Source organism: Aspergillus puulaauensis, chromosome 3 (assembly GCF_016861865.1).
Source record: "Aspergillus puulaauensis MK2 DNA, chromosome 3, nearly complete sequence".
In the NCBI taxonomy this organism is placed as follows: domain Eukaryota; kingdom Fungi; phylum Ascomycota; class Eurotiomycetes; order Eurotiales; family Aspergillaceae; genus Aspergillus; species Aspergillus puulaauensis.
Window position 1 is genome coordinate 104,830 of NC_054859.1, and position 19,780 is coordinate 124,609.

The following is a 19,780-nucleotide window of genomic DNA, read 5'->3' on the forward strand; positions in this document are numbered from 1 at the left end:
CCGCGTGTTACCAGTTAAAACAGCGACTGCGCGTCATCCATACCACGAGACTGCACAGCACGGCAGGGGCCGTCGCACCTCCTGATAAGCTTACAGAATATTACCTGGTACTCATACGTTGGAAAGCGCGCTGGAAAATACGAGTGATACGACACTTGTCCTGGCATAAATTCGTCATACAAGACAGTCAGACTAGCTACACTGTCAAGAGAAAAAAAAAGAGGAAATCTCGCTTTTGATATGTACAATCAAATGGCACAGCCTGTCAAAAGGGAGGTGAAGAAAAAAGGAACCTCGAAAGGTGAAGAAGAAAAAAGGTATCACAACGAAAAATAACAAAACGAAAAACAGAAGAGCTTCGGCTGGTCTACGCCTTGATGCAGTACTGGTAGCCCAACCACAAGTTGGTGCAGTCCGTCTTCAGCCCGGAGTTCAACTCGCGGAGCTGGTCGACTGTGACGCCGGTCTCGGGTTCGATCTTGAGACAGTAGTCACCGTCTTCGACAGTGTAGTATTCTTTGCAGGACGAGTTGGCGTTGGGGTAGATGGGAGCAGAGCCCGATGAAGGAGCAGCTGAGTTGGCAGCGGGCTCGGTGTTGGTGGCGGGCTCAGGGGTAGGGCTGCTTGATGCATCGACTAAAGTGTAGGTGCTGGTGCTGGTGCTAGTGCTAGTGGCGGTCTCGGTAGCAGTGCTGGTGGTGGTCGAGCTGGAGGCCTCGGTGGGGGTAGGCTCCTGAGCAAAGACGCCAGGGTCCGTCTGAGTTGCTGTCGGCTCAGGGGTAGGCTCAGGGGTGGCCTCGGTGGACGAGGTTTGAGACTCGGTGGCATCGTCAGAGCCAGAGTCGGAGCCGGAGCTAGAGTCGGAGCCACCACTGAGGAGGCCACCGGCAAAGCGGAAGAGGCTGGTGACGGCCTTGTCCAGGGTGCCAATGCTGTTGTCCTCGCAGCTGCTAGGGCCGCTGGACCAGCCCGAGAGGCGGTTGGCGATGTCGGAGGAGTAGCAATGAGTAGCGATGCCCTTGCCCAAGTTGCCCGAGCCATCGACGGATCCGGAGTTGTAGATACGGGCAGCGGCATAGTAGGCGGACGAGTCAGTGCCGCCAGCCTGGGCGAGACACTGCTTGAGGCCGTCACCAGCGGAAGTGCCGACCGTGCCGTCTTGAATCATCTGCTTGATCTGGGCCTTGGGGCAGGGCGTCTGGACAGAGCCTCCCTTGTTGCAGGAGCCCTCGCCGTTGTGGCTTTGCATCAGGCCGGGGTTGGTGACGCCATTGTCAGTGGTTGGGGCGCGGACGCAGCCGTTGCTCTCCTGGACGACGATAGCCAGGATGAAGCGCGGGTCGACGCCGGAAGAGCTGGCGACCTCCTGGATGGCGGACGAGATGTCGTCCATCTCTTGGTCGGAGTTGTTGGGAACGTTCCACTGGTTGCATGCTTGCTTCATGTTGTCACGGTTGGCCTCGAACCTGTACATTTAGCGATTAGTATACAACACAACCCAGTAAACACGGGTAAACAAAACAGCAGATCCACGTACATCTTTTCGAATTCGGGCCACCAGTTTTCGTGGGACGGCCAGCCATCGGCGGCCTTGCCATTGCCTCCGAGGACGTTGTAGGAACGCTTCGAGTGCGAGAGAGCGTGGTGAGCGTGTCGTTCTGTGTGTCTGTGGGCGCTCGAGTGAGAGGACGAGACAGGAGCCCCGGAAATGAGAGTGAAGAGGCTGCCAGCAGCCACGATCAAAGGAATGTTGACCATTTTGGAGGGAGAGGGAGCGCGCGCGTCACAGACGATAAAGGAGGGACAGGAAGACTTGCTTGAGGGAAAAAAAGAAGAGAACTAAGGGGGGAGGCGCAGGAATAAAAAGGTTGCGGGATAATGGGGCGGACGGGGCTGGTGGGCAGAGGGAGCGAAGCTTCGTAGCATGTGCCCAATGGGGGAGCGGACAAAGCGACAATCGCTGCCTAGAGCCAACCTGAAACAACGAACTCTGCAAACCGCACCCAAACTCGTGTTCCTCGCAGGCTCAGCGCTCGTCCCTGGCGAGTCGGTCCAATTGACGCTCGGTGGCGGATCCTGACCCTGTGATATTCCGTGATATTCTGCAAGGTGACTGCGCCCTGTGTTGGTCGGTCGGCTGAAGTCAGTCAGCTCAAGTCAGCGGAAGCCAAAAAAGCCTCCAGTCTCGAAGAAATCGGTTCAGCTCCAGTTGGATCAGTCTGGTGAGTTGGTCGAGTTGATGTCGATGAGAGATCTGTTGCCTTTATATAGACCATCGTGGGCTCTCCGTCTGCGGTGATGCCGTCAGATTGCCAGTTTCACTGTTTAATGAATCCATCCACAGGTCTTGATCAATAATTCGACGGCCAAGATCCATCTCACCCTTTCCATCAATCTTCCACGAGGATTCGGCGAATTACCAGTCAAATCCAACAATGAAGCGCCCGTGGTCAAAGACTGGCGCTGCCCAGGCCGCCCAGGCCGCCCAGGGACGCCCAGGGACACCCGCGGACGCCCATTAAGATTGTGAATAGGGAGTACGTGGTTTTCTTTCATTTCTCTCATTATGACTATTATTCGTCAATTGCAGTTGCTAATTCATGTCTTAATTCACCGCTGCTACATGCGCTGTCAGGTCCAACAGTCGGCTGGAGTACCCCCACTCGTTGTCATACCAAGCCATGATTTTGAAGAACTGCGGATTCAGCTCGCTACACGATGCCGCATCCACAATCGCACTGTGTGAATTCCCCGAGTAGTCGCTGCTCACAAGCTCCTCGTCTGTTACACTCAAGACCCCGGCAAGCTCGTTCTTGGCCGCGCGCCGAAAGGCCCCCAGAATTTCGGGAAGCGATGTGGGCGTCGCGGTACTGACGGTCAGGTCGATCATGGACACATTCGGGCTGACATTCATTAACACGCCCATCTTCACTCGTATAATTGTATGAAGGAGTAGGGACTTACGTGGGAACACGAATCGACACCCCTGTTACCTTGCCCGTCAATTCGGGCAGCACTGTCGAAATCGCCTTGGCTGCCCCTGTCGTGGTGGGGATGATGTTGTTGAATACGCTGCGTCCTGCTCGTTGTCAGCCGCCATAAGCCACTGTCATCGTTTGCAGTTCACAATTCAAGAGCTTCTTACCGAGCCGTCTGTTCTTCTTACTATACCCGTCCAGAACCTGCTGCGACCGCGTGGCCGCGTGCACAGTCGTCAGGAACCCCTGCGTAATGCCAAACTCCCTATGCAGCACCTTCAATACTGGCGTCACACAGTTGGTGGTACAACTGGCGCACGACACCACCCGCCGGGATTCATCCGCGCGGTACTCATCCGAGTTGACCCCGTACACAAACGTCGGTGAATCTGAGCTGGGCGCTGATATAACCACCCGCTTGGCACCCCCATACGTGACGTGGTCGAGGGCCTGCTCGCGCTTTGTGAACTTGCCTGTGCACTCAACCACGTAATCAACGCCCAGTGCGCTCCAATCGAGCTTCTTCAGGTCGCGCTCAGAGGTGAGTGCGATGTGCCGCCCGTCGACTACAATCTCGGTGTCTGAGAGGGCGTGCATGGTGACCGAGTCTGGCAGCTTGCCCATGGATGAGTCGTAGCGGATCAGGTAGAGGAGGTCTTGGACGGAAGTGCAGGTGTGGTTGATGGCCACAATCTGGATGTCTTTCCGGCTGACAGCGACGCGCAGGACATTGCGGCCTACACTATTAGCTATCTTCAGTCAAGGACGGAGGGTAAGTATGTCTACCTATGCGTCCGAACCCGTTGATGCCGACCCTGCAGGACGAGGGTGTGGAGTCGCCCACGGGGAAGTCGTTAATAGAGGGAGCCATCTTCTGGGCGTAAGTATGAGCGAGTATGATATAAGTGAGTACTGGTATAGGTATGCTTGGTTATCTTGATATTGGATTTAGCCTGTAATCCTTTTATTGTCCTTTATACTGACGTCTACCAGAGCTCTATATATACTCCCCCGACCGATATCTATACCCGGACCTGCCCTTTCTATCCAATCCTATTGGGCCCGGTAACTTCCGCGGTTGCTGCCGTCGATGAAACTGCATCATCCTCAGTGCCAGAACCGGAGCAATCCCCAGCTTTGCGCACAAGTGCCGAAGACCGGCGATTCGGTCGGGCCCACAGACGGGAATGACCCAGGCGTGCCGACTGTTTGATTGGACTCGTTTTGAATGGCGAGCTTGAGACTGATCAGTGAACGGCAGCCGTCAAGTCGAGCCTTGCGCGACGGGCGACAACGGAGGAGAATAAGTGCGGTTGTCAAAATAATATCTACACCTGTTTCAGAGTTCAGACCAACGCGAGTATGTCGCCAACTGCGTTAATTACGTCAATTGAGATACTTTATACCAATAGCGATCGTGAGGCAAGCGGACGTGTTGATGTCCGGTTAAACATTAACCGGAGCCACACACTGCCGGAGCCACAGCCGACGACCGGCAAGACGGTCCCGGCCATAATCCCACGGCAGAGAGACCGGAAACCACGGAAAAGCTGGCCTCGACAGCCCTACGGGTGAAGGAAAAGGCTGAATTATTCGTAGTCAACATTGAAATTTCTATCATATCAAATTCTTCTATCGTGACTCAATACCAGCGTTATATTAAACTCTTTCCTTCTGTTCCACTCCAGCACCCTCCTTGGTGACTGCCGCCAACTGCGCCTCGGCGACTTCGCCCTCTGGCAAGTTCCTGGCCATCGAGACGATCTCCCAAGGCGATGACGCATCGCGGAAGACCTGGTTGATGAGTTCCAGGTTGCGGTTCATCGTCTCGGGATAGAAGAGGTACACGACGATCGGGATGCACGCCGACAGCACAGTGTACATGACATAGTAGCGGTAGCCGATCGTGTCCAGAGCGACGGGGGTGACCATGACGACGACAAAGTTCCACAGCCAGTGGTTGGCGGTCGAAACAGCAGACATGGCGACACGCAGCCGCGCCGGCGCAACTTCCGTCGTGTACAGGAAGTTCCCACCGAGGAAGCCGATCGGGTAGAACAGGTTGAAGAGGAAGATGAAGGCCGCAGACGCGACCTGCGCACCCTTGTTGTCCTCGGGCATGCTGTTGGTGATAGACATGGCGAGCATGCAGGCAGCCATACCGGTACCACTGACAATGAAGCAGATGCGGCGGCCGAGACGATCAATCGCGAAGAACGAGATGAAGCAGCATAGGAACTTCCAAGTGAGAGCGCACGAGGCGAGAATCTTCGACAGGCTCTCGCCGAGATTCAGATTCTCCTCGAAGATGGTCGACGCATACACGGAGATCAGGTTTCCACCGCACATCTGCTGGAAGAACTGCAGCATGAAGCAGAGGAGGAAGCGGTAGAAGAGCTTTTCCTCGTCGTCCTTTTTGAAGATCTCCATGAGCGAGCCCTTGTAGTGGGCTGTCAGCTCGAGAGAGGTGTGGATTCCGGCAATTTCAGCGCGGATTTCCTCGGGGGTCGCCTCATCCTTCAACGTCGCGAGACTGCGCTCGGCCGCTTCGATCTGGTTGACCTGGACGAGCCATCTGGGAGACTCAGGGAAGAGAAAGACGGAGGTCAGGATCATGAGGGAGGGAAGCAGCGAGAGAGCCAGCGGGACACGCCATTGGGTCGTGCCCTCGGCGAATGTCAGGCCAAAGTCGATCCAGTTGCAGAGGGCATAACCCAAGCACATGAACATTCCATCGAGAATGACGTGCTGGCCCCGGTTCTTCGCGGCGGAAGACTCACTCTGCCAGACGGGAACAGCAACACTGAACTGACCAACACCCAAACCGAGGACAACGCGGCCGACAACAAACTGAGCAAGATCGTACGATGCCACCTGCAGGACCTGCCCGATGATAGTCAGGATAGCACCAATGAAGATTGTCTTTCGACGGCCAAAGCGATCGGACATGAACGTTGTGGAGAGGGCACCGATCAGCGCACCGATCTGGAAGGCCGCGATGACGGCGCCCTTGCTGGTGTTGTTGTGGTCCTTGAGCGCGCCCTCGGTGTTGACGGTGTCGATGTCTGGGAAGGTATCGACCCAGCTGTTCAGCAGGGCCAGAGGCCCTAAACCAGCCTGGTTGTAACCGAAGACAACGAAGGCCGGTGCGCCGATGAGCACGACCTGGAGGGTGTGCAGCAGCCTGCCGGTGGCGCCGAAGATGGTGGTAACCCTGTCAGCCATCGCGATGAGAGTCTGGTCTGTCACACTGAGCAAAGGAGGGATAGCAGAATCTGGAGAAACTCTAAAGGGGAGGTAAGGCTGCTTTTATAGCATCGGGGGGCACCCCGTGGAGAGGGTGTAAGCCCTCGTTTACTTCCCCCATCGTCCCCTCAATTCAAAATTCAAACTCAACAGACCCCATCTGTGTGTCTCCACGTTCAACCGGTGAGACTGAGGGGAATACTGGAGAAGAATTTCTCATCACGCGGTGCCTGGTACCTCAGCCAGAGTGTGGTAGACTGGGTCCCCGCGAGTCGTGTAGACCCGAACTGCGAAACAGAGTTAGACACGGAGGGGTAAAGCTCGCCACGGCTCCACCGCACTTTCAAACCTCCGGATTGCGTGAGATTGTCTGCTAATTGACTTTCTTTCAAATCGGACAAGTTCATGACAACGCGGGAGCTGGAGAGGCCTGTGTGCCGAGAGTTCCCTCCCCGGGCGTCCATCACAATGTAGTCGCTCACACCCGAGCTCATAATTCACAACTAATGACGCAAACTCGACTCTCCCCTACACTACGGCATATGGCACGACCGGGTTATCCTCGGACACAGTGACACAAGAAATCGCCGGTGTCAGGCTGTCAACGACGCAACGTGGAATGAGGTGGGAACAGTGGGCTGCACTCGGCCAACGTCCGACCCCCAGCACTCGGATCGGCAGTCTCGCGCATGCCCAGATCCCGAGACGAGGCTTGACTGGCCGAGAAAACCCAGAAAAGCTTTGGTTTCTCTGGCTCAGTGGTTAAACGCCTAAAGCTTCTCCACACTTGGCATGCTTGATCCCGGGCCCCCGACTCCGGAAGGTTTGGTTGTGTCCGACCACTGTCCAGGGGGCACACGACGACATGCCTGGCAGGGCTGCAACTGCGATCAGCACCCCGCGGCATCTCTCGGCTTCCCCAGGACTTGGCTGTTCCAGTTTACTACGCATGCATATACTAACTATTTTGTGTGTCTACTGCTGTGCACCGTCAAGACCATCAAAGTCATGGGATGCCGAAGAGTTTTCGGGCGGCAGTGGCAGACTCCACGGTGACTCCGACACGGCTCAGCTTACACCTCCAACTCCGTATCCTTCGTTCCCCCCCGGTCGGCGGCAACAAGGTTAAATTCCATTAGCAATTGTAGCCCCCCATTGGCCAATCGGGCCACTTTCCCCCTCCCTCGACTGCTCCGGCTCCATTGAGCACCCTCCCGTGTGGTCCAGCGGTGCGCACTCGCTGGCTCGTCGTGTTGGGGGCCAGATCCGGACAACGCCAGGTATATCATCCCATTCCTGCTGCGACGTGAGCCCTCGCCCAGCCTGCGATGTTATATTAACCACTCCCCCGTCCCGGGATATCTTCGCCAATGCGGGGAAACCACTCGAGCCGTCGTCTTGGAAGCTGCCAACCAGCCTGTTATGCGGCTCGCAGACCCCAGCCACTGGGGCCAGATCGCATCTCTGGGGCTGGCCGTGGTGCATAATGCTGTCACCATCCGCCCGCTCAACTTCCGATTCAGGGACGGTCCCGGTGTCGCTTTGTCATAGCCCGATGGTTGAGGTAGAGAATGAGACATCTACGCGAGCTGCTTACGCTTATTCTCCCAATCCTGTTGTCATCGGCTTTCGACTGCCGGTCCGAGAATCGGGATTCGCGGTCATAGAGCATACGAGAGTTGGAGATGCCTTCACTGGGTCAGCTTAGCTTGGTTCTGGATCGGGTCTTATAGGAACTGCTACTACAATGCAGCTCGTCTGTTTCGACCCTGACCATCACTACGTCAGCTCGCCTGCTATGGAAAACAACATACCTGTCAATCAGCCTGCCCCTATTCACAGCCCCCGGAACCGCCGATATCCATGCAAATTTTCAAATCTGCTGTGCCTCCCCGGTTATCGTCGAAAGTCGGAGTTGAAAGTGGACGACGAAGAATCTTTTCATTAGCCTAGCCATTGGGGGTTATCGAGTTGTCAACTCTAACAGCCTGATGCCTGCGATCTCGTTGCAACGTTGCAACCTCCGGTAACGGCAGATAGTGCGACAAAGTCAAATTGATGGATTGTTGAGGTTGGGGTCCGGCTCATCGGGGACTCGGAGCCCGTCAGTTTATGCCAATAAGGTATACCGGCTTATTGTCAAGATTGATCCTCGCAGGAGCTTCCTGGGTCAGAATTCATTTAGCTGACAAATAACAGTAACGGCGCTTTATAACGTGGTACCACTGCAGCAAATGACGTATATAAGAGTCCAGTCAGTCTCAGCGCGGAGATGCCTTGTCGTGATGGTCCGATTGCTTCCTCTAGCATTGGATGGACCGGATGTCAAGAACCAGAACCAACCTCAAGACACGATTCTGCCGGATTCTTTTGCGTAGGATGATATCAACCAGGGACAGATTGTTCTTTTTGCTGGCTGCGTTGGAGCCATTCAAGTTGCCGTGGCTGCCCTACATGCAGACAGCCACAGTGGTTCGCCAGAAGTTACAACTGATGAGCTGAACCATACATGTGGTCCATGCCTCACGATTACCACCAGCATGTCAACGTAATATTTTCTACACGCGGCGTTCAAATGGTTGGATGTCATTAGTTTGAAGGCTGCACAAGACCCTTGGCCTGGTGGTATCTTCTCTGACTCCTAATCATCCTCAGGGAGCGATCTTGACTCGCTGCTCCTCCTTCGTAATCATAAGCCTACTTACACCTAGTTCTACAGCTACCTGGCCTCCCCAGACTGGCTACTCCGGTAGAAGCGCATGCCATCGAACACCCTCGTATTCGTATTCGGGCGCCGCATCTGCCCGGGCCGAATTGTCGCAGTCCAACGTTTACCTTGTTGGCGTGTACTGGTTACCCGCGTTGAATATCCGGCGGCCTCTGCGTGACGGTCGTGAAGTCGACGTGCGTCACAGTTCATGGCGACCATTTTCATGCCATCCAGAACAATTTGCGTTGGGTATCAGATTGAGAGACGGGGTATGGGGGATGACTCAGCCGGGAAGAGGAGAATCTGAGGGACAGCGGGACAGAGAGCCGCTCAGTAGTATATTGAAACAGTAAACAGTATTGGAGAGATAAAAGGTACCATCGAGTCTATTGGACATTACTTCTATGAAAAAAATTCAGCAAATCAAAGTGCAAAATGTATAGCTTACGGAAATGGCGGATGAAACGCATTCGGAACAATTTGGTGATATATATATATATACAGTTCAGACAGCCAGTGTCTACGCACCCACAATTTCATGCTCCCCCATCATCTCATTTTCAATGGCCTGCCTTCTAGCACGCTCAGAACTGGACGAGTTATCTTTAAATACGTGGTCCATCTGCTCGAGCGTGCGACCGCTAGTTTCGGGGACGCAGAAGTAAGACCAGATAAAAGCGAGGATGCAGAACACCGCGAAGAAGACGTACGCGCCGTAGCCTGTATCTTCGATTAACGGAGGAGTGATGAGGCCCTGGTACTGTTAGTTAAAACTCGAAGCACATGCAGTGGATAAAACTCACGATAATAAAGTTAAAGAACCAGCTCCCGCAGGTGGACAGCGCCACACCCTTGGCACGGAGGAAGGAAGAGAAGACCTCTGTTAAAGTGTCAGCAAAGGTTTATATCGGTCGATAGTCTGATCATACCAGCTGGCAACGCCCATCCAACTGAACCCCACGTCCCACCAAACGCAAGCATGTACAGGAAGAGAAACGCGACACTGACCCAGCCCTGAGTACGGTGCGCGGGCCAGTTGTCGGAGTAGATGCCGACCAGGGCTGCAATGATGATATGTGAGATTCCCATGATGGCAGCGCCCCAGAGCAAGAGGGTCCGACGGCCGAGGGCATCCATGGTCCAGACACTGGTGCAGACACCGACGAGCTGGGTGACGTTGATGATTCCGGACATGAGCAGCTGCATGTCATAGTCGAGGCCCATGGTTTTGAATAGCGTTGGAGAGTAGTAGATGAGGGCATTGATGCCGACGAACTATGAACGTTAGTTTCCTGTGATAGAGAGAATGCAATGAGAAAGTACCTGTTGGAAGAACATAACAAGGACTGCAACGTGAGTCCGTCTCCAGCAGCCACTCTTGAAGCAGTCGGCCCATGAGGCCATCTCACGGAGAAAGCTCTTCTTAGGCCCTGGGCCTTGTATCTTTGGGTGCTTCTCTGCGTTAAGCTCCTGGTGGAAGCGGGCCTCAATCTGAATATCAAGAAGCTCCTGCTGGACACGGTGATCAGTCTCGGGCAACCGTCGCAGCCTGCACAGACTTTGCAAAGCCTCATCATGACGTCCCTTGGAGGCGAGCCACCGGGGAGAAAATGGAAGCACGACCACACCAGCAAGGAGAACAAAGCTTGGAACCATCTGCAGCAGGAACGGCAGTCTCCAGGACCACTCTCCAGCCATGAACCGGGTACCGTAGGTAATCCAATAGGCAATGACAATGCCAAGGACGATACAGAATTCTTCCAGAACAAGAAGGGCGCCGCGACACTCTGGTGGACTGATCTCCGAGATATAGACCGGCGCAACCATGGATAGCATACCGATACCGATACCACCAATCGTGCGACCAACGGTGAGCATAGCATAGTCCACAGCTGCGGTTTGCAGGACAGAACCGACGATGAAAATGCCGACGGCGACGACAATGGAGTACCTTCGCGAGATCTTATCGGCAAGCCATCCCTGGTTGAAAGCACCAATAACGGCACCCAACTCCAGCATGGCCGTCATCAGGCCCTTCCAAAAGCCCGAACCCGGATGTCCTTCGGCGATCTCAACGAACCTGCCAATGAATTGGTCCATCACCAGTGTCACGGAGATAACACCTTGGTCATAGCCAAAGGTCAGACCACCGAGGGTAGAGCATGCCGCGCAGAGCAGAACAAAGGGATTGGCGATAACACCACGGAGACCTGCCGGACCGTACGGCTCACGCTGTCTGGACAGTTCGGCATGCTTGGAGTCGCCTTTGATGGAGGATTGGCTGTCCCGGAGGGAGGTCTGGGGCCTGATCTGGCCATCGTCTGTTTCGACTATATCAGCCATGGTGAATTGAGTAGTATAAAAAAAGAATGGAGAAAGAGGACTTGAGAGCTCGAGGCTGCTTTCAAAAGAGGACAACAAGGGGAAAGAGGGCCGCCTTTATGGGATCGGCTTGAGGCCGAGATAGTCACGGCACGACCATGGCCCTGAGCTGGAGGCCGGTCAAAGGCCGACCCGGAGAAGACTCCAGGCTGGTAACTGGACGACCTGCCTCTCCAGTTACCCCTTGGCAGAGTGTCCTGCCAGGCTGGGAGAGGACAGAATGAGGACAGAATGAGGGGGTGTGTCCATAGTCTGGGGAGACTCCGGGGAAGGCAGCCAATCAGGCACAGACTAATAGCGGGCCGCAGGTGGTTGCAGAATATCTACGAACGGCAATTGGCCAGAATCAGCAGGATGCAGATTTAACTCGCGACTAGTCCCAGTCGGGGCTAGGCGTTTCAGCTGCCAGAATGAGCAAAATCACAGAATGCACAGAATTGCCTCGAAAATTCCACATTATTGGGATTCGTGTTGAGCAGAAACATCAGTCCATATTCAGGCAAGAATGCCAGTGGTGAACAGAGTGGAAGGGGCAACCACGGTCGGGTCGCTCGCGTGTCACCCCATGGGGAACAGCAGATCTTCCCAATCCAGGCTGTCTTCGGATTCCTGATTCCGACCGCGACGTCACGGCCGTGTGATTCGCCCGGGCTGGGATTGCTGCTTCTGGCTGCTTCCTGCTTGCATCGAATGGGGCTACGCTTCTCCGGCCGTCAGCTGCATCGCTGGCTATGCGTTCTGCCCGTAGGACGCTTAATCTTCGGCTTCGACATCGCAGCCGACTAGTGCAAGGAGCCTGGTCTGGACATTGGGCGGTGTTTACGCTCATCACTATCAGGCGCCCCGTCTGGTTTTACCAACTTGGCAATGCGCCTGCAACGGCTATCGCCGTGGTCTCTCCACCCGGCGGCTATCAACCAGCTTGGGCAGGGTTAACATCATCATATATTGACGTCCGGGGTTGGTCCACTGTCGCGCATAGCCTCGGGTTGCAACCTGTCGCCTATTGAAAGCTGATGACATCGGAACAGCCCTCCGATAATGATAAACGCCTCACCATTGGCAGACAGCGCTTTCTCGTCAAGCATACTGAAATCGGCTTGCCCCGAGGGCTGCCGTCCCCGATCCTGCTATCCATGTGTGCCCCGTTCATCCGTCTAACCGACGGCACCGCACCTGGCTTGACCCCGTGGGTGACAACATCGGGAGGAAATACTCTGATTTAACTGGCTTATAATCCGATCTTGGGTAAATCAGCCAGCTACTACAACCTACAACTGCAGGGATACTCGACCCTTATTATGATATTTGTATTTGAGCCTTGCGAAGTGTCTAATATGGAATTACTGTGAAGTATTATTTTCTCTCGAACATGTCTCCGTCAGCAGAGCAGGATATGCTATTGTCATGTAGATGTAGAAGTGGGGCGATCAACTATCCAACTCCAGTGCCTGTGTGCAGAGACGCCCTCTAACTGGGTTGATGCTCAGTGACTTATTTTCACAATGCTAGATCAAGTACCGGGTATCTTCCATTTTTCGCTGCCTTTATAGGTTATCCTGTTCGGGCAACACTTGCTACTAGCTGCTAAATGATTATTTGATCTATTCCCCTGATTGTAGCAAGTGGTACGTCGAGTCCTGAGACGTGTGAGCAACCTGCTGATGTCTCCGACTTGGCAATGGCTAGGCACACGCCTATAGATCGACTAAAAGGGAAGTTGTTCCACCGGGATGGCTCTCCGCCGGAAAGAATGCTGACCTGCTCTAGAGGCGTTGCCTTAAATTCGAAGACTCGCGCAACTTCTGGATACACAATCGAACAACGTTCGCCTGTGGAAATGTCACTCCCAAGCAATTTCGTCTGGGGATTCGGTACGGCGAGCTATCAAATAGAAGGCGCAACTGAGGATGATGGGAGAGGTCCATCCATTTGGGATGCATTCTGCAAGATACCAAACAAGATTGCGGATGGTACTGACGGTCGGACGGCCTGTGACTCCTACCACCGCGCAGCCGAAGACATTGCCTTATTGAAGGAGTACGGGGCAAAAGCCTATCGGTTTTCGGTCTCGTGGTTCGTATGCCAGAAAAGCCATGCAGCTATCTTTGCTAACAAGCTTCCAAGGTCCTGAATCATCCCCTTGGGCGGGCGCAATGACCCGGTAAACCAGAAAGGCCTTGAGCATTATCAAAAGTTCGTCAATGACCTCTTAGGTGCCGGGATTATTCCACTTGTCACTCTTTATCAATGGGATCTTCCCGAGACCCTCCACGAAAGATACGAGGTCCTTTGAACCAGAAGGAGTTTGTCCAAGACTTTGCAAACTACGCGAGGGTTGTTTTCAGCGCTCTAGGCTCCAAAGTCAAGCACTGGACAACATTTACCGAGCCACACAATATCGCTGCAACGGGTTACAATATTGGATCGTATGCTCCAGGAAGATCCTCTGATCGAAGACTGTCTCCGGAGGGGGATGGCAGTCTCGAGCCTTGGATAGTGGGGCATAGCATCCTTGTCGCCCACGGCACAGTGGTCAGAATATATCGTCAAGGATTCAATTCGACTGGAGATGGGAAAATTGGAATTACTCTGAATGGTTGGTCCCCCCCTTCTTTTCGACTGTTTGTCGCGTGTTAACGATTAGCCAGGGTTGTGGCCCGAGCCTTGGAACTATGCAAGCGAACAAGATCATAGAGCTTGCCAAAGGTTCCTGGAATTCACGGTTGGCTGGTTTGCGGATCCCATATATTTTGGGCATTACCCTCGCAGTATGATTGAGCAACTCGGGAGACGTTTGCCAGAATGGACATCGGACGAGATTGCCCTCGTGTATGGAAGCAACGACTTCTTTGCTCTCGACTACTACACGGCCACCTTCATTAAGAATCGGGAAGCCGTTCCGGAGGTAGAAGACTATCTCGGAAATGTTGACTTACTGCCCCAGAACTCACAGGGACAAAATATCGGACCAGAGACCGATTCTGCCTGGCTTCGACCTTGTGCGAAAGGCCTTAGGAGGCTTTTGAACTGGATTCACGATACTTATAACAAGCCCGAAATCCAAATTCTCGAAAATGGAACAAGCGTCAAAGGAGAAGATGATCTACCGATGGAGCAGATCTTGCACGACGATTTCCGGTGTGAATTCTATCGAGATCATATCATGGAAATGGCGAGGGCAAGAGTGGAGGATGATATAAATATCATGGGGTATATGGCGTGGAGCTTGATGGACAACTTTGAGTGGAACGATGGTTTTCGCGTTCGTTTTGGTGTCACCTATGTTGACTACCATGATGATATGAAGCGATATCCGAAGAAAAGTGCCCGGTTGATAGCTCGACTTTTTCGAGACCTTGTTCAGAATTGATTGAGAGAATCTGAACGACATCGAAGTAAGAATGCACTTGAACAATGGTGGTCTTTGGTGATTCAGTGGGCGATTAAGAGATGATATGGCGGGAAACAAGCGAGATAGTCCGACTTGGAGAGAAACCTGATGACGCGGAGAGGGAATCAGCTCCGGTGGAAAATTATCCTAAAATGGAAAGTCACCCAGCCAACCGTCTGCTACGAGCTGGTGCGGGCTTGAAGCATTCAAGACAGTTATTAGATGATTCCTGACATGAGCTTTGAAAGTCCAGTTATTTTCTCTTTCTTGATCCGTTGTGGAATCTTCTGTCTCGCGCAAACACTGGCCTGGGTTGGGCAGTTTAGTCTCTACCTCTGACTGAACGAGCAGGAAAGTCCAAATCCGAGACACGCCCTACCCCGATACTTCCGCTGCTTCTGTTAGGTTAATAGCCAGAGCCTGCTGCTCTGCTAGGGGAATGTCGAGATTTGTGATAAGCTCTACGTATGATATTTTCAGGTAGTATGAGTTATTGAGAAAAAGACAGTGCTAATTATGAAGCCAACAATTTGCCCCAGTTTATCCCTTCTCTTCAGTAATACGTTTGGAGCTGGACTTGGTCCCGGCAAGGTGCAGCGGCTGTCGGCTCCCTACGCGGTACCGTAATCTACAAAGGCTGTCGGCTGTGCCGCAAAGTTTAAATTGTTAGTTGGCCAGTCAAGATCACGCGCTGGTCGTATTGGCCAAGACGAAAATGGGCTAATCGGTTGTCAATCTGGTGCCGCCTTTTCCTTATATATCTGCCACTTGATGCGTAAATCACGGTGATACACCTTGAAGATACCAATTTCTGTCAAATCTAATACAAAATGGCCGGTATTAGTTCTGGGAGCTACTCCTCGGAACAGACTCTTCCAATTGACTGTCCTGAATTTGTGGACTATGCCAAGGTTAAGGGCAAAACTGTTCTCATAACCGGGGGTATTCTCAATCTCAACATTTTATTTGCACCATCTAAATAGTTACAGGGAGCAGCGGCCTTGGTGCAGCATATGTTCAAAGCATTTCGGAGGCAGGGTAAGTGCTCCCGTCGAGAGGACTGTCTGTTGTTCTAATATGACGCAGGGCATTTGTTATTAACGCCGACATCAACCCACCACAAGATGAAAAGCTCCAGTCCATGTTCGCCTTCGTTATGATAATATTTATGTCCCGTGCTAATGGTATTATAGCTCACACTTTATACGATGTGACGTTACTGTCTGGGCGGAGCAGCTGGCGGCATTCCAAACTGCTATCAAAGACTCGCCAAGGGGCGGGATTGATATAGTAATTGCCAATGCCGGCATCTCAGGCTCTGATGAGTTTTTCCAAGGTAATAGAATGCATGAATGCATGAATGCCGACTGAATTTCTAACAATTAAGCAGATGATGAAGGCGACGTGCCCACTGAGCCTAGCCTGAAAATTCTGGACATAAATTTAGCTGGAGTTGTGTACACGGCAAAGTTGGCTACTTTTTACATGGGTAGACAAGATAACAGCTTTGACCGATGTCTCATTTTGAAGTCTAGCATTCAAGGCTACCTCGATACCATGGGATCCCCGACATACGGTGCTGCCAAACACGGAGTTCGTAGTCTCATGAAGTCTCTCCGTCGTCGCAGTAATCTCCGAGTCAGCCTCGTTGCGCCATGGTCAGTATTTGCTGCTGGGACTTCAACATAGCTAAAAAAGCCCTAGGTTTATCCCGACCCCAATCATGACCCCAATTGTTGTTGCTCGGCTCACAGCTCAGCTTGCCGATCTCGGTTCCGGGTTCGCTGAACCGGAAGATTGTGTCAGGGCCGTAATGAGAATTGCAACTGACGCATCAGTGAATGGTAATACCCTCCTTAACCAGACCACTCCTCTTATCGTTCCATTCCATCAAAGGCTAATAAATACTCAGGTCGTGCGTTGGCGGTGCTACCTAGAATTGTCAGAGTGTCTGGATACACCGACCTGGACCTAGACGATTATAGAGAGGGGAGCTTGTGCTATGAACTACTGAATGTGTCCACTAAGCTCACGCATCGCCAACTCCCTTCCCATCTGCAGCGGACTTAGTTGGCTTGCTATCGTGTCCAATTAGGCCTTTGATAGTGAAGAATAAGGCTTTTGAAAATTGCAATACTTTTAAGCGCGTATGTCACCGACTGAGTCGTTTGAAGCCAAAGAAATAATTCGTGACCTCATGGATGAACTTGGATGCGAATCCAGCTGATCGAAGTGATAATATCACGAATCCCTGTAGAACGGTCCTGGAGACGCTAAAACTTGTGTCGCCAATTCAGCTATGCTCTCCTCACTGTGTATTTCGTTGCTTCTACTGGCGGGTGAGAATACTGCGTTAGAAGTACATCCTGCACACACAACCAAGCATTGTTTCTTTGACAGCTTTTCCCAGCAGGTTCTGTGGGAAGCCAATTAGCTTACTCACGGTAATGCCACTGTACGCGCGAACTGAGAGTTCTGCGCAGAGAGATGACCACCTAACAGAGTCTTATTTGTATTGGTATTAGATAAGGTAATGGAAAGCCCTTGGAGCATGTTCTTTTGCCTCACAACATGTAACAAGGACGGATTTGCCGGAGAACGCTCGAATCGAAGGGGATCAGGGCAATAACATGGTGGAGGTACTCAATTACCAGTATCGGGATTAATGGCAACGAGTTATTCTCTATAAATTCATGTACTGATAAATTCGAGAAATACCTAACAAGGCTGATCTAACATCTTAAATATAGCTGGGATTGAAGTTTGGTATAACAATGGACACCCAAGATAAACTGAGCAAGAGGGACGAATGACAAACCGAAACTGACCATTCCTAGCAAACGTAGGAGGTAGTAGACCATGGATTAAATGGCAGAGAAATCGTTGAGGCTGTCGAGATACCACGTTGGATTGTCGCCATTCTCCCTAACCGAGAAGCCATTCCCTAGGAATTGGAATCGATTGGACTTATCATAATACTCATACTCATAGTCCTCTGGCCGGAAGATCTCCATCATATGGAACCAATGAATTCGACTCCCTGGGTGAAGAGCCGTGATGGGTCCGTCCACGGTACCGTTCTTGTACCATGAGCGACAGTTGCCTGCCCAGATCGTGCGAGGGAGAAACTTGTGCGTATGTTCTGTAAACTCCCGCACGGCATCTGCTTTAGGCACCACGGTCTTGATGCCTTCGACCTGACATTTTGTAAGCATGCGGACAATGTAGCGTGCGACCTGCTCGGCAATTGATAGCACACTTCCATGCCCGATCGGGGCATTGGGACCCATGAAAACGAAGTAGTTGGGCATTGCGGTGACCGCACAGGACATGTATGCGGCAGGGAGATTCTGCGTCCACATATCCTGCAGGTTGCAGCCGTCCTTGCCGATAATAGGAAACCGCGGAGAGAATGACACATCGAAGCCAGTGGCGCAAACAATGATATCAAGAGGCACCACCTCCCCGGAATGGAGCTCGATTCCTTCGGGAACCACTCGGCGGATAGACTCTGTGACAACGCGGACGTTTGGGGCGCTGAGAGACTCAAGGTAGCCTGGACCTGGAGTAAGTCGGCGGCAGCCAGCCGGGAAGGTCGTGGGGATGGCAGCGCGGATGAGTTCAGGGTTGCCACGGAGAACAGAAGCCATATGGGACTCTAGATGCTTCTGCAGTTGGTCCGCAAGCCCGTCGTTGTTGACCATCTGTGTATCCTGATTAGTCCTGGAAAGAATGAATATCCATAGCTAGGTAACAAGTATCTGCAACATACCGTCCGAAATCTGGCATTCACTTGCTCCTCTGTCGCCTTGATGAAGGTCCGGTAATACTCAGGGTCTTTCTCAAACCGCGCCATCTGTTCCGGCTTGAATAAGTTTCCATCCATTTGAGCAGACTGTAGCACTGCGTCAGATGCACCCTTTAGCATGCGCTCCGTTTGGGGTGGCGCGATCCAAGTTGGCGATCTAATAAAGTGCACGAGATGCTGGACATCTGCAATAGTCTCCGTTAGTGAATGACCATGGCCTTGGCTGTAAGGGAGGGAAATAACCTGGTTGAATTGCCGGCACGATCTGCACCCCAGAAGAGCCGTTACCAATCACAGCCACACGCTTCCCTTGATATTCCAGACCCTCTGACCAGGCAGCACTGTGTACGAGGTCTCCGGTAAAGTCCGAGAGGCCTGGGATATCTGGCCACTTCCAATTGCTGGCGCGCGAATGTCAGCGGCAGTTGATCTGAGCTCAAGGATAGACGGGCCATACTTCAAAATTCCTGTTGCATTTAGGAGAAAGTGGCAATGGTCCTCTAGGGTCTCGCCGGTAATAAGATTCTTGACCTGCAAAACCCACTGCGAAGTGTCCGGCTTCCACCTGGCGCCGATGATCTGATGTGATGTCTTGATTTCCGGGCGCATATCTTCATCGTCGCAGAGGTCTAGAATATACTTCTGAATCTCGTCCGCGCAGGCTGAAAACTGCGACCACCGTGGGTTGGGTCGCCAAGTGAACTGGTAGTTATGCGAGGGATGATCACACTGGCAGCCTGGGTACCGGTTTTCATACCATGTGCCACCCACCTCCGGGTTTTTCTCATATACGACGTGCTCGTAGTTGGTCATGGACTTGCGGAGAGTCCGAATCATGTTCAGACCGCTGATTCCAGCACCGATAGTGGCGATCCGTAGACGACGAGTACTCCCCAGCGGCTCCTCACGGATGATGTAGGGTTGAGATTGCCCCGTGCCATTTTGGGTCTTCGGTGGTTCGTTTGTCAATAAGGGAGCCATGGTGGAAAGTGATGCACTCTGCAAAGAATATTGCTCTGGCCCTTTTTCTATATTTATTCTCCCATTTCTTTCATGTAATTTCGTCGTATTGCCAGGCAGCACTGCCGTCACTGCCGACAACCGAATGCCGCTATTCGGAAACGCCAGAAAGAACGCAAATTACTCCAAGAGCACGGGGGGAATTAAATTAAATATTTAATGCTGTTGTATATATCTTAATGAGGGGAAGTATATGTATACGGGAGGCTGTAGAATGTACAATTAATTGAAACTATGAAGTT

At 52.5% G+C, this 19,780-nt stretch overlaps 9 protein-coding genes across 9 annotated transcripts; 3 read left to right on the top strand and 6 right to left on the bottom strand.

Moving 5' to 3' along the window:
• Nucleotides 1-367: 367 nt before the first annotated feature.
• APUU_30034A (LysM peptidoglycan-binding domain-containing protein) lies at nt 368-1,758 on the bottom strand (the record flags this gene model as incomplete). Its single annotated transcript, XM_041701082.1, has 2 exons — nt 368-1,466; nt 1,538-1,758. 2 exons carry the CDS (start codon nt 1,756-1,758, stop codon nt 368-370), a joined length of 1,320 nt encoding a protein of 439 aa, XP_041554003.1.
• Nucleotides 1,759-2,605: 847 nt separating this feature from the next.
• Nucleotides 2,606-3,849, bottom strand: APUU_30035A (type I glyceraldehyde-3-phosphate dehydrogenase; the record flags this gene model as incomplete). Its single annotated transcript, XM_041701083.1, has 4 exons — nt 2,606-2,903; nt 2,965-3,079; nt 3,146-3,715; nt 3,765-3,849. 4 exons carry the CDS (start codon nt 3,847-3,849, stop codon nt 2,606-2,608), a joined length of 1,068 nt encoding a protein of 355 aa, XP_041554004.1.
• Nucleotides 3,850-4,637: 788 nt separating this feature from the next.
• APUU_30036A (uncharacterized protein) lies at nt 4,638-6,203 on the bottom strand (the record flags this gene model as incomplete). Its single annotated transcript, XM_041701084.1, has 1 exon — nt 4,638-6,203. One exon carries the CDS (start codon nt 6,201-6,203, stop codon nt 4,638-4,640), a length of 1,566 nt encoding a protein of 521 aa, XP_041554005.1.
• A 1,146-nt stretch (nt 6,204-7,349) lies between these two features.
• On the bottom strand, nt 7,350-7,709 carry APUU_30037A (uncharacterized protein; the record flags this gene model as incomplete). The annotated part of the gene is made up of 1 exon (XM_041701086.1): nt 7,350-7,709. The coding sequence occupies one exon, from the start codon at nt 7,707-7,709 to the stop codon at nt 7,350-7,352; it is 360 nt and encodes a 119-aa protein (XP_041554006.1).
• Nucleotides 7,710-9,454: 1,745 nt separating this feature from the next.
• On the bottom strand, nt 9,455-11,277 carry APUU_30038A (sugar porter family MFS transporter; the record flags this gene model as incomplete). Its single annotated transcript, XM_041701087.1, has 4 exons — nt 9,455-9,688; nt 9,738-9,814; nt 9,864-10,209; nt 10,258-11,277. 4 exons carry the CDS (start codon nt 11,275-11,277, stop codon nt 9,455-9,457), a joined length of 1,677 nt encoding a protein of 558 aa, XP_041554007.1.
• Nucleotides 11,278-13,069: 1,792 nt separating this feature from the next.
• BGL1A (beta-glucosidase 1A) lies at nt 13,070-13,450 on the top strand (the record flags this gene model as incomplete). Its single annotated transcript, XM_041701088.1, has 2 exons — nt 13,070-13,392; nt 13,444-13,450. The coding sequence occupies 2 exons, from the start codon at nt 13,070-13,072 to the stop codon at nt 13,448-13,450; spliced, it is 330 nt and encodes a 109-aa protein (XP_041554008.1).
• A 116-nt stretch (nt 13,451-13,566) lies between these two features.
• Nucleotides 13,567-14,689, top strand: APUU_30040S (uncharacterized protein; the record flags this gene model as incomplete). The annotated part of the gene is made up of 2 exons (XM_041701089.1): nt 13,567-13,915; nt 13,968-14,689. The coding sequence occupies 2 exons, from the start codon at nt 13,567-13,569 to the stop codon at nt 14,687-14,689; spliced, it is 1,071 nt and encodes a 356-aa protein (XP_041554009.1).
• Nucleotides 14,690-15,540: 851 nt separating this feature from the next.
• Nucleotides 15,541-16,780, top strand: APUU_30041S (uncharacterized protein; the record flags this gene model as incomplete). Its single annotated transcript, XM_041701090.1, has 7 exons — nt 15,541-15,652; nt 15,700-15,748; nt 15,797-15,853; nt 15,904-16,046; nt 16,101-16,368; nt 16,415-16,554; nt 16,623-16,780. 7 exons carry the CDS (start codon nt 15,541-15,543, stop codon nt 16,778-16,780), a joined length of 927 nt encoding a protein of 308 aa, XP_041554010.1.
• A 794-nt stretch (nt 16,781-17,574) lies between these two features.
• Nucleotides 17,575-19,499, bottom strand: APUU_30042A (flavin-containing monooxygenase; the record flags this gene model as incomplete). Its single annotated transcript, XM_041701091.1, has 4 exons — nt 17,575-18,414; nt 18,483-18,703; nt 18,762-18,919; nt 18,976-19,499. The coding sequence occupies 4 exons, from the start codon at nt 19,497-19,499 to the stop codon at nt 17,575-17,577; spliced, it is 1,743 nt and encodes a 580-aa protein (XP_041554011.1).
• Between the last annotated feature and the right edge of the window lie 281 nt (nt 19,500-19,780).